Here is a 14,699-nt window from a genome sequence, read left to right on the forward strand (position 1 = left end):
GATCCAATTAAGCATCTATTTGTAGTTTATGACAGACTTTTTTTCAGTCAAAGAACTTTAAAATTCAGCACAATTTCATGGCACCCCATTCTAAAAACTAAACTAATAGTTTACATAATGCAGCAACATCCAAATGCATAGGACACCCAACATCAGAAGTAATTTATTCTTTCAAAGCAAACACACCTTTGCACACTGTCACTGATTAGTATTCCAGTGTTTCTCTTCTCCCCCAGTTTCTCTCACTCACTCAGCTAATGTGACCCCAGTGCTGATGGAGAGGGGAAGGGGAGGGACAAACAAGGATGCTGTGCAGATGCACGACGTTCGCCTTATCAACCGATGATGCAATTGGTTGTTAGGACACTGTAGGCTTGAAGGTTGTAATGGTGCACAATGAAAACTTGTGGCTTTATGTAACTAATAGGTAGGCTTGATCCACCCCTGAAGTCACCCCTGAAGGCACACCCAGGGTGCCTGAGCACCCTGGTTGTAAAAGGCTGGTTTATGATATCGTTTTTTTTTTTCTCTATATTCTGCACAAATTTTGGAATAACAACATTCTACACAACATTTCACAAGTATTTAAATAAGTGCACCGTTTATTTACAATTATTATTTGGATTTTAGTGTTTGAGTTCACTTCTTAATGGTTACAGCTGTTCACTTAAAGGTATAAGGGACTTCCAGTAAATCATCTACTGTGGCCTTTTTTAACCAGGGTGCCCACTGCCCAGGCACCCTGGGGCGCCTTGAGGTTTCTTCAGGGATGCCTTGGCAAAATGCCTTTAAATTGCCCAAACATTGTATACCAGCTGGCATGTGGAAGAAGGCTGCCTTTTTAGTTCCACCAAGTTACAGGTTTTCATTGTGCACCATTGCAACCTCCTAGCTGCCAGGGTCCTAACGACCAATGGCATCATTAGTTGCTAAGGAGAATATCTGCATAACATCCCTGTTTGACCCTCTCCTGCTCCTCTCCATGTGCGTTGGGGGTCACATTAGCTGAGTGATGGAGAAAAACAGAGAGGGGAGAGAAACATAGGAATACTAATAAGTATCATTTTGCAAAAGTATATTTTCCTTAAGGCTACATTCACACTTGAGCGTAGCGTTTTTCGCACGGTTTTTTACCGCGATTTTACCGCGATTTTTGCCGCGATTTTACCACGATTTTTGCCGCGATTTTTGTGCAGGCGTTTTTAGATTGAATAGAGACCAATGGAAAACGCCTGTAATCTGCCCAAAAAGAAGCTCATGTACTTTTTTGAGCGTTGGGCGTTTTGCTCACAGCGTCAAAACGCTCAGATGTGAACAGGGGCCATTGAAATGAATAGGATTTGTCTTGTTGGGCGTTCTGAGAGCTGATCCTAGAGCAGAAAAACTCCCCAGAAACGCCCCAAAACACCTACATGTGAACGGAGCCTAATAGAATAAATCACCTTGAACGTTGGTGGTCCTACTTGGACGTGTGGATGTTGCTGCATTATGTAGAACTATTAGAATAGATTTTACATTTTAGAATGGGGTGCCTCAAGAATGTCCATAATTTTTAAAGGGTGCCTTGACTGAAAAAATGTTGAGAAACACTAATGTACTGTACATAGCAGCGCATAAGTACTTTAACATTAATTACAGGCTTACATATTGTTTCGTCACACTGTTTTAACTAGAATTGTAGAGCCAAGCAGGTTACTTGTTGCGGGTATTGTCATTGTTTAATATTTTTATGTTGTTTATACTTTTTCAAAATTAATTTACTTGTTTATTACAGAAGTTTCTTTAATATTCCAGGTCGTCAGTAAAAATGTGCTCTGTCAGTACATTTTTCACGTTTTTTTTCCTGAAAAAAAAAGTTGTGCAGAGTCGATAACCCTGCTTATCAACAATGGTCTCCAGGCTTGGCTTTATTTACAAATTAATAAAGAGGGCTGCATGTATGGCAAGGATATGTCTTTTCCATAAACAATTTCTGCTGAAAAATATCCTTTTTTTCCCCATCTCCCTGATGGTAACCTCAGGTTATGTATTTTTTTATGCTTTAATATACTTCTCAATGATATGCTCACTTATAAGGAAATACTTCTGTTCTGTACCTTTCATGGCCTCGTTGATATAGTATCTGTAGTAGTGTTCTCTCCATACGTCATTCAAGTTTGTCCCACGTTCAGATATTCCATTCTCGGTAATATAGATGGGGGTGTTGTTGAATTCCTCCTTTAACCAGTTTAATAACTTTCGCAGGCCAAAAGGGTTCACCCTTAGCCAGGAGCTGCCTGATGCAAGCCAGGTGGGGTCACTCCATAGGTAGACTTCTCTGTCATTATAAAACATATCTAATAAAAGAACAGACCTCTATATCCTACAAACCCAGACCTCCTGAAAGCCAGAAGGGTAGGGGAAAAGGTTTAGATAAAAGCTGCTTGGCAAGTGCTAAAGGGAGGAATTTGGGAGACGTGCTCACTCTCCATATACAGGCCATCTGAATTTCCTGATTTTCCTGTGCATGATTTCAAAAGGCTGGTCCATCCAAGGGCAATAGTAAGGTTGCAGGAGTGGCCTAGTGATATCCAATGCCAGGACAAGTAAGTCTAGAGCCCAGGGCGAACATGCCAAACTGTGTCCCCCCCCCCCCCCCCTTAAGATGTATGAGCATTATGTGTCAGCAAAACCCCACCCCCAAATCATAGAGCATTAATATGCATGCTTACCCCCTAAGCATAAACCCCCCACTTAAACCCCCCCAGTACAAATCCCCCCCCCCAAACTAAAATGTCCCCTCCCAGCACAATTCTCCTCCCCCTTTCACCATATCACCTCTTCTAGCACAAACTTACAGAATCCCCCCTCCTAGCACAAATACTCTTCCCCATCCCCCCTCCCAACACAAATCTCCTTAAATCACCACTCCTAGCAATTCTTACCCTCTACTGCCCCCCCCAAATTGCCTCTCCCAACACAAATCCCATCCTCCTCAATCCCCTTGCAGCGCCCCCCCCCCCTATCAAACATAAACCCACAGTGCCCAGGGCAGCTGTCCCTCCTGCCCACCCCTTGTCCTGGCCCTGGTGTGACCTCTCCTGGCTTTCTAAGGCCACCAATGGTGAGGTTTTCCTGCTAGACCCTGAATCTGCTCTTGCCCACCTTTTGGTGTTTCCATTCTCCCAGCTTTGCTTCCTAAACTATAAAAGTAAAAAAAAAACAAAAAATACATCAGTCAAAGTTGGGCCACCTTGCCAAGGCTGTGTCTGGTTTGTATGGCTGGGTATGTGAGCACAGCAGATACCTCACTGTCACAGCTTGAGGCTCTGACAGATATAAAACCCAGTTGGAGGTTTAATTATTTAGTATTTTGTAAAAAAAAAAAAAAAAAAGAAAGAAATATGGACAGACCTTTTAAGGACAGATTCATTTTCAGATCATTTTTACATTTTATTATTGTTTATTTCATACTCCTTTTGTAAAAATATGACTACTAAAATATGTAAATGGACAACACAGCCAACTGCCATTGATATTCCATGTTTTCGCCACTGGCTAACATTAGACATTTTCCAGTGTGGTGTCCTTTTTATCAGTTTGATAACTGAATTTCCCAACTGAAGTCCTTCTTAGATCAGTTGTCTTTATTATACCGATGACGTGACTTACATTGTGTCCTGTAGGAGCATTGGAGTTGAACAGAAGCCCACCACCATCATTGCCAATTAGCTTACATATGGGGAGATTTATTAAGGCTGGAATGTACAAAATTTTAGTGCAGTTCTTTATAGAAACCAATCTGCTTCCACGTTTGATTGTTAAAGCATAGGGGAAAAAGCTGAAGTTAGAAGCTGATTGGCTGCCATGCACAGCTTCATCAGATTCTGTATATACCAGTTTTCGTAAATCTCTTCCATAGAGATTGATTTACTAAGACTGGACAGTGCAAATTCTGGTGCAGCTCTGCATAGAAACCAATCAGCTTCCATGTTTTTTTTGTGAAAGGTTAATTAAACAAGCTGAAGATAGAAGCTGATTGGCTGCCATGTACAGCTGCACTAGATTTTGCACTCTCCAGTTTTAGTAAATCAACCCCATAGTGTCATATATGTGAAAATGTGACTTTACTGAGATTTTGTATTATTTAAAATGACCTTTGGTTTGCTTCATGTTTTGAAATGCTAATTCTCTGCTGATACTGACAGCCTGCAAAGTCAGAGGCGATTCAAACACAGGTCAATCATCTGGTCAATTCACCACCAATGGTCAAATATGTTGCAGAACAGGTCATCCTCTACTGAGCAGTAGTACCAGGCAGCCTGCCCAGTCCATGGTGACCTTTAGACCCACGTATATCTAATTCATGTTGGAACAACAACCACAATAATGTCCCTGTGTTAACATTTACCGGTCTCCTTCATAAGCCTGGTAATTTAAGTCATAGACGGCTCGTCCCGCCAGGGCTGTAGTGTAGTGGTTCAGGCCAAAGAAATCGAATGTCCCTTTAATCCTTTGCTTCTCACTTTCTGTGAACTCTGGCAAACTGTGGGGTGAAAAAAAGCAGAAACATGACATTAAAGGACACCTTTGTACAGTTGTCCATGATCAACTTCTCCCTGCCCTCCGGGTGCTTTCCTCTAAGTCTCGTACATACCTTCAGCTCTGATCAATGATCTTCACTGTGCTGCCTTACTAAGAACCACATAGACTTTCTCCCAAAAATGGCCACTTAGTACCGCAAATGTGGGCCACAGCCCAGTTCATTCCTATGGGAAAAACCATACTCACTACTGCCACAAGTGGTCACTTGGAGTATGGCTGTTCAATAGGAATGAATGTGGCCACAGCCCACATGTGGACTAAGAAGCAGCCTTTTGATGTTGTGTTACATGTAGTGTTACATGTGCACATACTGTACTCAAGTGTCATTTAACAATGGTCCCTGTGCATTCTGTACTCATGTGTCATGTAACATATGTCCCTGTACATACTGTGCTCATGTGTCATGTAACATAGGTCCCTGTACATACTGTGCACATGTGTCATGTAACATAGGTCCCTGTACTTATTGTACTCATGTGTCATGTAACATAGGTCCCTGTACTTACTGTACTCATGTGTCATGTAACATAGGTCCCTGTACTTACTGTACTCATGTGTCATGTAACATAGGTCCCTGTACTTACTGTACTCATGTGTCATGTAACATAGGTCCCTGTACATACTGTGTTCATGTGTCATGTAACATAGGTCCCAGTACATACTGTATTCAGGTGACATATAACATGTAATGCTCACCGACTTTCAGGCAATCCAAAGGCAAGGCTCCTCTCCCGCACATTGGTCTTCATGACTTCAGGGTAATCCCCTGTTTTGAATATTGGGTATCCAAACCAACCAACGGTAAACTAAGGCAACAAGCAGAGAACTATAATTTATGTGATAAAACCTAATATCCAAATAATGCAATACACACGGGACTGAAATTATTTTAAGGCTAACACTGTCTGGGTTGGGGGTTGTGCAATCGCACCGCACAGCTGTCAGATTGGGAGCAGCGGCTGTGTCTGTGCAACTACTGCATGCATCCCAATTGACATAAATTAATCTGTCTGTACAGGGATACATGGAACACCTGTGCATCCCCGTGTGGGCAAACACGGCCCTGGCATGGGTGCATGCTGTACTACACCCATGTAAATGAGGCTTAGACACAGTGGGCCGAAGAAATAAAGAAGCTGCTTTTTTTGTCTTTTGATTGGCTACACATTTGTTTTCTCATTATCCCTAGATGTTCAGTTATCCACTATAACCTTATCTGTGTTCTGTGTAAAGAGGTTATTATAGCTGAGAGATTCCCCAGTGATTGAAATCCAGTGCTGAATACAGTTGTGGGGGTGGGGGTATTTATCAGTTCTGTGGCAAAGCTAGGCAATGGTTTACAGGAGCAGTGAGACTGATTTGCTGAAAGTTTAAAGCTGGGTTCACATATATTTGAATTGGATGCATTTTTAACCGCATCCAGATTATAAAAGAGTCCTGTGCTTTTTGGCGTTTAGTTCAGGTGCAAATTCAGGCAAAAATTTGCACCTGAATCGCACCTGAACAGGTGAACAGAAACACACTAGACTCTGGAATGCAAACCGCAGCCGGACACTTGTAAAACCCAGCCTAAAGCTTGAGTCATAAATGTCTTTCTCAGCTGCTGTGTAGTAGCTAGTGACTATAATAATACCTGACCCTGACCATTTCTTAATTGTTCACCTGTTTAGAATGCAAAAGAATACCTACTGGTACATTTATCATATAGAACCAAAGAGCACACACTGTGTTATAATGCCCAGCTATTCCTTCATATGACTTCATTGCAGGAATATATAATAAAACAGAATGGAATGAATCAAGCAACTTATAGACTTGCAATGTGAGAAGGAGCAGTAAAACTTAGTTTATGCCTGTGGTTGAGGGGCAGTAAAACAAGAGGCTGAGACACTAAGATATACTTGCACCGTAAGTGCGTTGTGCATTTTGCCACTTTTTTCACCTTGTGTCTGGAAATGCGGTAATGAATGCGAGTTTCTGCCTGAATTCCCAGAACACTTAGATTTGAGGCCTACTGCTACATCTGTTATAAAACAGCAGACTTACTGGTCAGATCACCAGGTAAAAATAAAGGAAATAAAGCATAAAAAATAAAAGTAAGGCAGCCACCAGATCTGCAATATATGACATTTTTGGTTTTGGGTTTAATGCCGCTTTAATGGTCACACAGATACAACGTACCAGCAAGTATCTTCGTGCCGCTTCCACGTCTTCTTGTTTGTATGGGTTGATGGGTTGGGCCCAGTCAGAGTTGAGGGTGATGGAGATTTGTCCTCCCTGTGTGGCTCTGTATTTATCATTGTACAAGTGCCAGGCCTCAGCATGAGACTTTATCAGGTTGTGTCCTACCACATACGTCCCCACTCCGGGAGACTGAATACCTTGTAATTGAAAGAGAACATTACTGATTAACAGGGTCCCATCAAAGTGCATGTATCATTTTATATCAGAGTGTAATTAAAGGTAAGTGTTTAGCTTTGAACAGAGTGGTGAAGGGTTAGAATGCCTGTAAGATTTCTATTGTGATCTGTGTTCCCGATTAGGACATTTGCCATGGGGACCGCTGTCACTGGGACTCAAAATAAGGAAAAATTCAATATTTTTAGTTGATGCAACAAAGTGAGGGGATATCTTTCCATGGTGACATTGTTCCAGTGGTAACTGTCTAAAAGAATACTGTCTTCTTTCAAAGCGTCTCCAAAGCCTCCATAGAAGTCTATCACAACATTCTGCAACAGCACCTGCTGCTTTTGAAGGGACTCAGAGTTCGCGTTGCTTTGTTTTGGAGGTATTGGAGATATGAGACATCCCAGTATGCACTGAGAAACCAACAAGCGAAACAGACATCATCAGTAGTCACCTCTGGTTCATGTGTACATATTTTAGGAGTGTCTGGTGCAGACGTCACACTCACATCTAGTGTGCAACGTGGGAATCTTATAGCAGAAGTTGAGTGGGAACCAATGAGATAGGATTGAACAGTGGAGGATCAGCAAAGCTGGGGCACCAAAGCAGGAGAAGCTAGCAGATGTAACACATGGTGAGTAGCATGGGAGCAATATAGCAGGAGGTGAGCAGGGCCTGAAGAGAGAAATGACTGAGTCATGGAGAATCAGCAGAGCTGGGGGACCAGGGTGGGAGAAACTAGCAAAGGTCTCACATGCTGTACAGCATGGGCACAATATAGAGGGAGGCATGCAGGGACTAGAGAGAGAGGAGGATAATCAAACCAGAAGATCAGCAGAGCTGGGGGTTACTACTGAGTGGGGGTTCACCAGAGCTGGGATTTACTGCTGAGTGAGAGATCAGCAGAGTTGGGGATTACTAATGAGTGGGGGATCAGCAAAGCTGGGGGTTACTACTGAGTAGGGGATTACTTAGCTCCCAACTGTCCCTGATTTCAGGGGACTGTCCCTGATTTGGAATAAAGTCCCTCTGTCCCTCTTTCCACCTCACTTGCCCCTGATTTTGATCTGATCTGTATAGTTATATAAAAAATGCACTTTTTATCTTTCAAAAAGTGTTTTCCCAGTGCTAAACCATTCACCCAATGTCTAAACTACTGCCTTTTTTACATTTCAAAAATCCAATATAAAGGAATAGTAGTGGTAAAAAGCACTTGTATAATTCTCCTTTAAGAGGGCGTGACAGGGGGTGTGTCCCATGCCTACATATGTTTGCTAATAGGTGTCCCTCGTTACCATCTCAAAAAGTTGGGAGGTATGGGATCAGCAGAACTGGGGGTATTACTGAATGGGGCATCAGAATACAATAAGACAGCGGGAGATTTCTGCACTAACATTGTTTGTGTTAGTACAGCGATCACTGGGTTGAAGGAAAAAGAATTGGGTCTACCCAGCATAACACAGGAAGTGTCTTAGTGGGCAGGTGATAGATCACTAATGTGAAATTAATGGAAAAAGAAAAAAAAAATGAATGTAGCCACCGAAATTTTGTTTTTGTGTTTAGTTTTATATCATACATACAGTATCTCACAAAAGTGAGAACACCCCTCACATTTTTGTAAATATTTTATTATATCTTTTCATGTGACAACACTGAAGAAATTACACTTTGCTACAATGTAAAGTAGTGAGTGTACAGCTTGTATAACAGTGTAAATTTGCTGTCCCCTCAAAATAACTCAACACACAGCCATTAATGTCTAAACCGCTGGCAACAAAAGTGAGTAAACCCCTAAGTGAAAAATGTCCAAATTGGGACCAATTAGCCATTTTCCCTCCCTCATGTGACTCATTAGTGTTACAGGGTCTCAGGTGTGAATGGGGAGCAGGTGTGTTAAATTTGGTGTTATCGCTCTCACTCTCACATACTGGTCACTGGAAGTTCAACATGGCACCTCATGGCAAAGAACTCTGAGGATCTGAAAAAAAGGGGTCAGCCTGTCAGTGCTCAGACCATATGCCGGACACTGCGTCAAATTGGTCTGTATGGCTGTCTTCCCAGAAGGAAGCCTCTTCTAAAGATGATGAACAAGAAATCTTGAAAATTGTTTGCTGAAGACAAGCAGACTAAGGACATGGATTACTGGAACCATGTCCTGTGGTCTGTTGAGACCAAGATAAACTTATTTGGTTCAGATGGTGTCAAGCGTGTGTGGTGTCAACCAGGTGAGGAGTACAAAGACAATTGAACCTGGTAATAGGAATCTTTTAAATGCTAAAACTGAAATGTGTGAAAATGCTCATAATGGGTTAATGCAGTCTCTCAATGAAAATGGAAAGGTTGATGTCTTAACCACTTTACCACCGGAGGATTTTGCTGTCTTACGTCTGGGCCACTTTTTGCGATTCGGCACTGTGCGACTTTAACTGACAATTGTGCGGTCGTGCAACGCCGTACCCAAATGAAATTGACGTCCTTTTTTTCCCACAAACAGAGCTTTCTTTTGGTGGTATTTGATCACCTGTGCGATTTTTTTAATCATGCGCTATAAACAAAAAAGTGCGACAATTTTGCAAAAATAACAATATTTTTCACATTTTTTTATATGAAATTCCTCCAAAAAAATGTAAAAATCAAAATTTTTTTAAATTTTTGGCCAATTTGTTTTCTGCTACCTATGTTTGGTAAAAAAAAATTGCAATAAGCGTATTTTGATTGGTTTGCGCAAAAGTTATTGCGTTTACTAACTAAGGGAAAGATTTCTGTAATTTTCGGTGTTTTTTTTTCTAACGAGTAATGGCGGCGATCTGCGTTTTTTTTTTGCGGGACTGCGACATTGCGGCGGACAGAGCGGACCCCTGACTGACATTTTTGACACTTTTGGGGGTACCAGTGACATTACTGCAGAAATCAGTGCTATAAATATGCACTGTCACTGTAAAAATGACACTGGCAGTGAAGGGGTTAATTTTATTGGAGAGGGAGGGGTTAATGTATGCCTGGTGCTTACTGACGTGTGTGGGGGGAGGTGACTGTGTGACACAAGGACAGATCGAGGGTTCAGCTATGCTGAACCCTGCAATCTGACCCTGCCTGTCACTTCGGAGATCCGCCCGCTTGTGTTTACACAAGCGGGCGGATCTCCACACTCGATTCCCCGACGATCGGGGAAGAGCAGCGGCAATCGCTGCTGCTCCTCCCCTGGCCCGACTCCCGTTGTGACTGAATACAGCGGGAGCGAGCCTCCGGCGACGCGCGCGCGCCGCCTAGAAGGGGGAGGATCTGCCGACGTAGGTCTACGTTGTCAGACCTACAAGAGCCACTTTGCCGCAGTACAGCTCTAGTGAGCAGTCGGCAAGTGGTTAAATGAAGCTCCATGTGCTCGCAATGATGAGGGCGGGGGCGGAATACTGCAACCTGCTATGATTAAAAAGCTATTGCCACAGTTTAGTTTAAACCAAAGTGATATGGGCAATGCGTCTGGTGCTGAAATACTTTGTCCTGTGTCTCCTTCGGTAGATGGAGAGGCTGCAGAGGCAGTATTCACAGGTGCATTGGCTGTTGCAGAGGTTCGCCCTCTCATGACTGAAGGTCCGAGCGAGTGTAAACGCACAGCAGAAATTTTGTCCACAATGCATACAGAGGAAAATGATGTGTATTTTGTGACAGACGTGCTAAAAGTAATGCTAGCATCATGGGAGTGTACAGTCGGTGTATATTTTGCCATCCTCTCCTGCATTTGTAGAACTTGTACCACGGGGTATGGCTGATTGGAGCTGGATATTGCAGGCTGTACTGTGCAGAGAAAGCCAATGGTGGAATCATTTAATGCAATGTTTGGTGTTAATGTGGAAAGTTGTCTCACAGTGTGCTGGATTGCTTCATACAAAGGTTGTGTATGAGAGGCAATCTGGAACACTGTTGGACAGGTCAGAGGTACTGGATATACCAGCGGTAATAGAAATTGGTTAAAGAGACTGGTTTGGAAAAATGTTTCTTGGTAGAACAGTCGCTGATGGAGTGTTGGACAACAGGGAGCAATGTGAAACTGTGGGAAAGTCCCATAGAGAGTAACTGCTTGTCTGTATGCGGTCCCTCCACAGACACTGTCCTAACAAGCGGTTGGACAATAGTTCTTGAAGTTTTTGACAACGTTGATGATGTGTATATTTCTGAGGAATTTGTGGCCAAGGGCAACCCCACAGGTAGTAGTGGACCTGAAACTCAGACAGTGCTGGTTGAGTCAGGTAGTAAGACAGGTGTAATAGAACTAGGCCCCCTACAGTCCTGGGAGAGTAGGTCTGGGGAAGGTGAAAAGAAATTTAGGAACCCAGAGCAAAAAGGTAGATGGGATGATGGAGAGATCAGTAGGACCCCAAAGGTCAGGAGGAAGTGCTTGTGGAAGCACACCCAGAAAAAATGTGGGTGGAGTGCCCCTTTAGGAAGAAGGTCAGACAGGTTTGGACCCCTGGGGGTGGTAGTAGACACAGAGGTGCCAGTGTGAAAGGTGAAGTGCTTCTTCTTCTGGTGCGAAACAAGGGGGGGGGGCGATATATGTAGAGAGGAGACCCCAGGTCACTGTGTGTGTTCACAATCTAAGCCTGGTCTTGATTAAGACAGGCCTGCTGATTGCACACCTGTGGGCTGGGTTCATATTATGCCCAGGGTTAGCTCCCAGGGGGAGACAGCTGCACCCGGGCAGACAGGAGGTCTGGCCCCAGGAGTCAGGAGGACTCCAGCCGTCAGACACGAGGTGTGTGTGTGAGAGTCAGGAGGACTCCCACCATCTCTCTGAGAGAGAGGCTGCAGGTGGCAGCCAGAGCACACGTTTGTCTGCAAGAGACAAGGTGACAGCCTGAGGACTAAGGCCAGAGTGAAGCTGCCAGCTTTGGGAGTTCATGGTCTGGGGACCAGTGAAAAGAGCAGAGGTACTGCTACTGAGCACAACGGAGTGAGAGCTTGAGAGCCAGGTGGGCTGGCATTTTCAGTTTCTATATTTTGACTGGAGAAGAACCCCTTGCATGGGAAACCTATGTTATTTTTCTGCTAGATGAATTTTCCTTTAATAAACATGGGCGAGGAAAGCCCTTAAAAGAAAAAGCGAGTGGCGGTGTCCTTTAACCACTTGCCTACCGGGCACTTTTACCCCCTTCCTGCCCAGGCCAATTTTCAGCTTTCAGCGCTCTCACATTTTGAATGACAATTGCGCGGTCATGCTACACTGTACCCATATGAAATTTTTATCATTTTTTTTCACACAAATAGAGCTTTCTTTTGGTGGTATTTAATAACCACTGGGTTTTTTATTTCTTACAAAAAAAAGAAAAAAGACAATAAATTTTGAAAAAAAAAAAGTTTTTCTTATTTTCTGTGAGTAAATTTTGAAAATAAATAAATATTTCTCTTTCACTGATGTGCACTGATGAGGCGGAACTGATGGGAACTGATAGGCTGCACTGATGGGCACTGATGAGGTGGCACTTATGGGCACTGATGAGGTGGCACTGATGAGGAGGTACTAATATGCCGCACTGATGAGCACTGATAGGTGGCACTGATAGGCGGCACTGATGAGCACTGATAGGCGGAACTGATAGGTGGCACTGCTGGGCACTGAAAGGTGGCACTGCTGGGCACTGAGAGGTGGCACTGCTGGGCACTGAGAGGCAGCACTGACGGGCGGCACTGATGGGCACTGAGAGGCGGCACTGATGGGCACTGAGAGGCGGCACTGATGGACACTGACGGGTGGCACTGATGGGCACTGACTGGCAGCACTATGGGCACTGATTGTGGGCACTGATGGGGGGCACTGATGGTGGGCACTGTGGGCAGTTATGGCATTTTTTTCCCCCTCTTGTGTAATCAGGGCACTGGTGATCAGTGCCCTGATTACATTCCTCTGTGTCCCCTTACCGCTGAATCGCTCTCCTCTTCCTCACACTGCAGCCTCTGTGTGAGGAAGGAGAGCTGGCAATGAGAGATGATCTCATATGTTTACATTTGAGATCATCTCTCATTGGATGCTCCGATCACGTGGTAAATGGCCGCTGTGATTGGCCATTCACCACGATCTGTGATTGGCTGTGTCCAAGGGACACGCCGACACAGATTTTCCCCGATGCACGCTCGCGGGAGCGCGCGGGGAGCCTGTCACTTGGAGGCCGTATAAAGACGGCATCCCGGAAATTAGAGCCCGCGCTGTAGCCGTCTTTCGGCTATAGCGCGGGCGGAAGGAGGTTAAATGCTCTACATTTGATGTGAATCTCACAGGGCTTATAAAAACTGTTGATTTGTTGGATAGTACTGTAGTAGGAAATATAATATACTGTATATACATTGTGTTCAGTTTTAAAGGGTAAGGTGGCATCCCTTCTTTCCTTCTGGGGATTACCTGTTTTTTTTTTTTTTATTATTATTATTTACTTGTATTCTCATTCTGTCAGATTCTGTTTAAGCTCAGTGCAGTGCTAACAATGTCACATACAATACTGCCATAGAACAAAAGCGTTGCAAATTTGAGACAATTTGTATACTCCATGAATTAATAAATCCAGTGACTTTGTAATTTCATAACCCTTACCAGGTGCAAATGAGCCTGCTCCATATCCGAGATAGGCAACGATGTATGGCTCATTGTGGGTGATCCAGAACTTCACTCTGTCCCCCAGTCTCTGGAACAGCAGATCCGAGTAGTCTCTAAATCTCTCCACTATAGTTTCATTTTCCCAGCCACCTACATTCTGCAGTGCTTGTGGCAGATCCCAGTGATACAATGTCACCTAGACATAAATATATAGTTGTTTTACTGCCAATCTTGATAAAGTGGGATAGATGGTGATAGGACATTGCAAACAGTGAGTTTGAGTAAGCAATCTCTTCCATTATGTTGTGCAGTCATATAACAATATCTCAGAAGCTAAAATACTCAGAGGAAAGGCGAGCAATCAGGCCACAAAATCCATCCTGGTCAATCACTAGCTTTCACTTGAGAAATGGTTGGCAGATGGTGCCTTCTACTACCCATGAACATATACAGTGGGGAAAACAAATATTAGATCCACTGAAGACTTTGTAAGTTTGCCCACTTACAAAGAAATGAAGGGTCTAATTTTATCATGGGTGTATTTTAAATGATAGAGCCAGAATATCAACCAAAAATCCAGGAATAAAAAAAAACACATAATACAGCATTTTTCTTCCTCCAAAAACGGGCGAGTCAAGTTAATGCCAAAGAGCTCAATTTTGGTCTCATCTGACCACAGCACTTTCTCCCAATCCTTCTCTGAATCATTTAGATGTTCATTGAGGAGGAGGACTTGCCGTGTTTGGAGGAAGAATAATGCTGACTATAACGCTAAGAACACCATCCCTACAGTCAAGCACGGAGGTGGAAATATGATGCTTTGGGGCTGTTTCTCTGCTAAAGGTACAGACCAACTTTGCCGCATGGAAGGGCCTAATGGACAGGGCTATGTATTGTAAAATCTTGGAGAAGAACCTTCTTCCCTCCAGCATGACAATTTCCCAAAACATACCACCAAGGTAACAAAGGAGTGGCTCAAAAAAAGAACAGTGAGGTCATGGAGTGGCCTAGCCAGTCTCCAGACCTTAATCCTATAGAAAATGTATGGAGGGAGCTGAAAATTCGAGTTGCCAAGTGACAGCCGAGAAACCTTAATTATTTAAAAAAGATCTGTAAAAGAAAA

At 43.5% G+C, this 14,699-nt stretch overlaps 1 protein-coding gene across 1 annotated transcript in view; it reads right to left on the reverse strand.

Annotated features, from left to right (window-relative positions):
* LOC309558741 (uncharacterized protein) overlaps positions 1–14,699 on the reverse strand; it is a gene marked incomplete at both ends in the record, with an annotated part of 190,696 nt that overhangs the window by 8,489 nt on the left and 167,508 nt on the right. Inside the window, 5 exons of the mRNA XM_082261788.1 lie at positions 2,097–2,317; positions 4,391–4,525; positions 5,281–5,390; positions 6,766–6,965; positions 13,574–13,772. Of these exons, the coding sequence (XP_082117914.1) occupies positions 2,097–2,317; positions 4,391–4,525; positions 5,281–5,390; positions 6,766–6,965; positions 13,574–13,772 (865 nt within the window). The remainder of the gene's footprint in view (positions 1–2,096; positions 2,318–4,390; positions 4,526–5,280; positions 5,391–6,765; positions 6,966–13,573; positions 13,773–14,699) is intronic.

Source organism: Pelophylax lessonae, assembly GCF_965119305.1.
Source record: "Pelophylax lessonae genome assembly, chromosome: 6".
Taxonomy (NCBI): domain Eukaryota; kingdom Metazoa; phylum Chordata; class Amphibia; order Anura; family Ranidae; genus Pelophylax; species Pelophylax lessonae.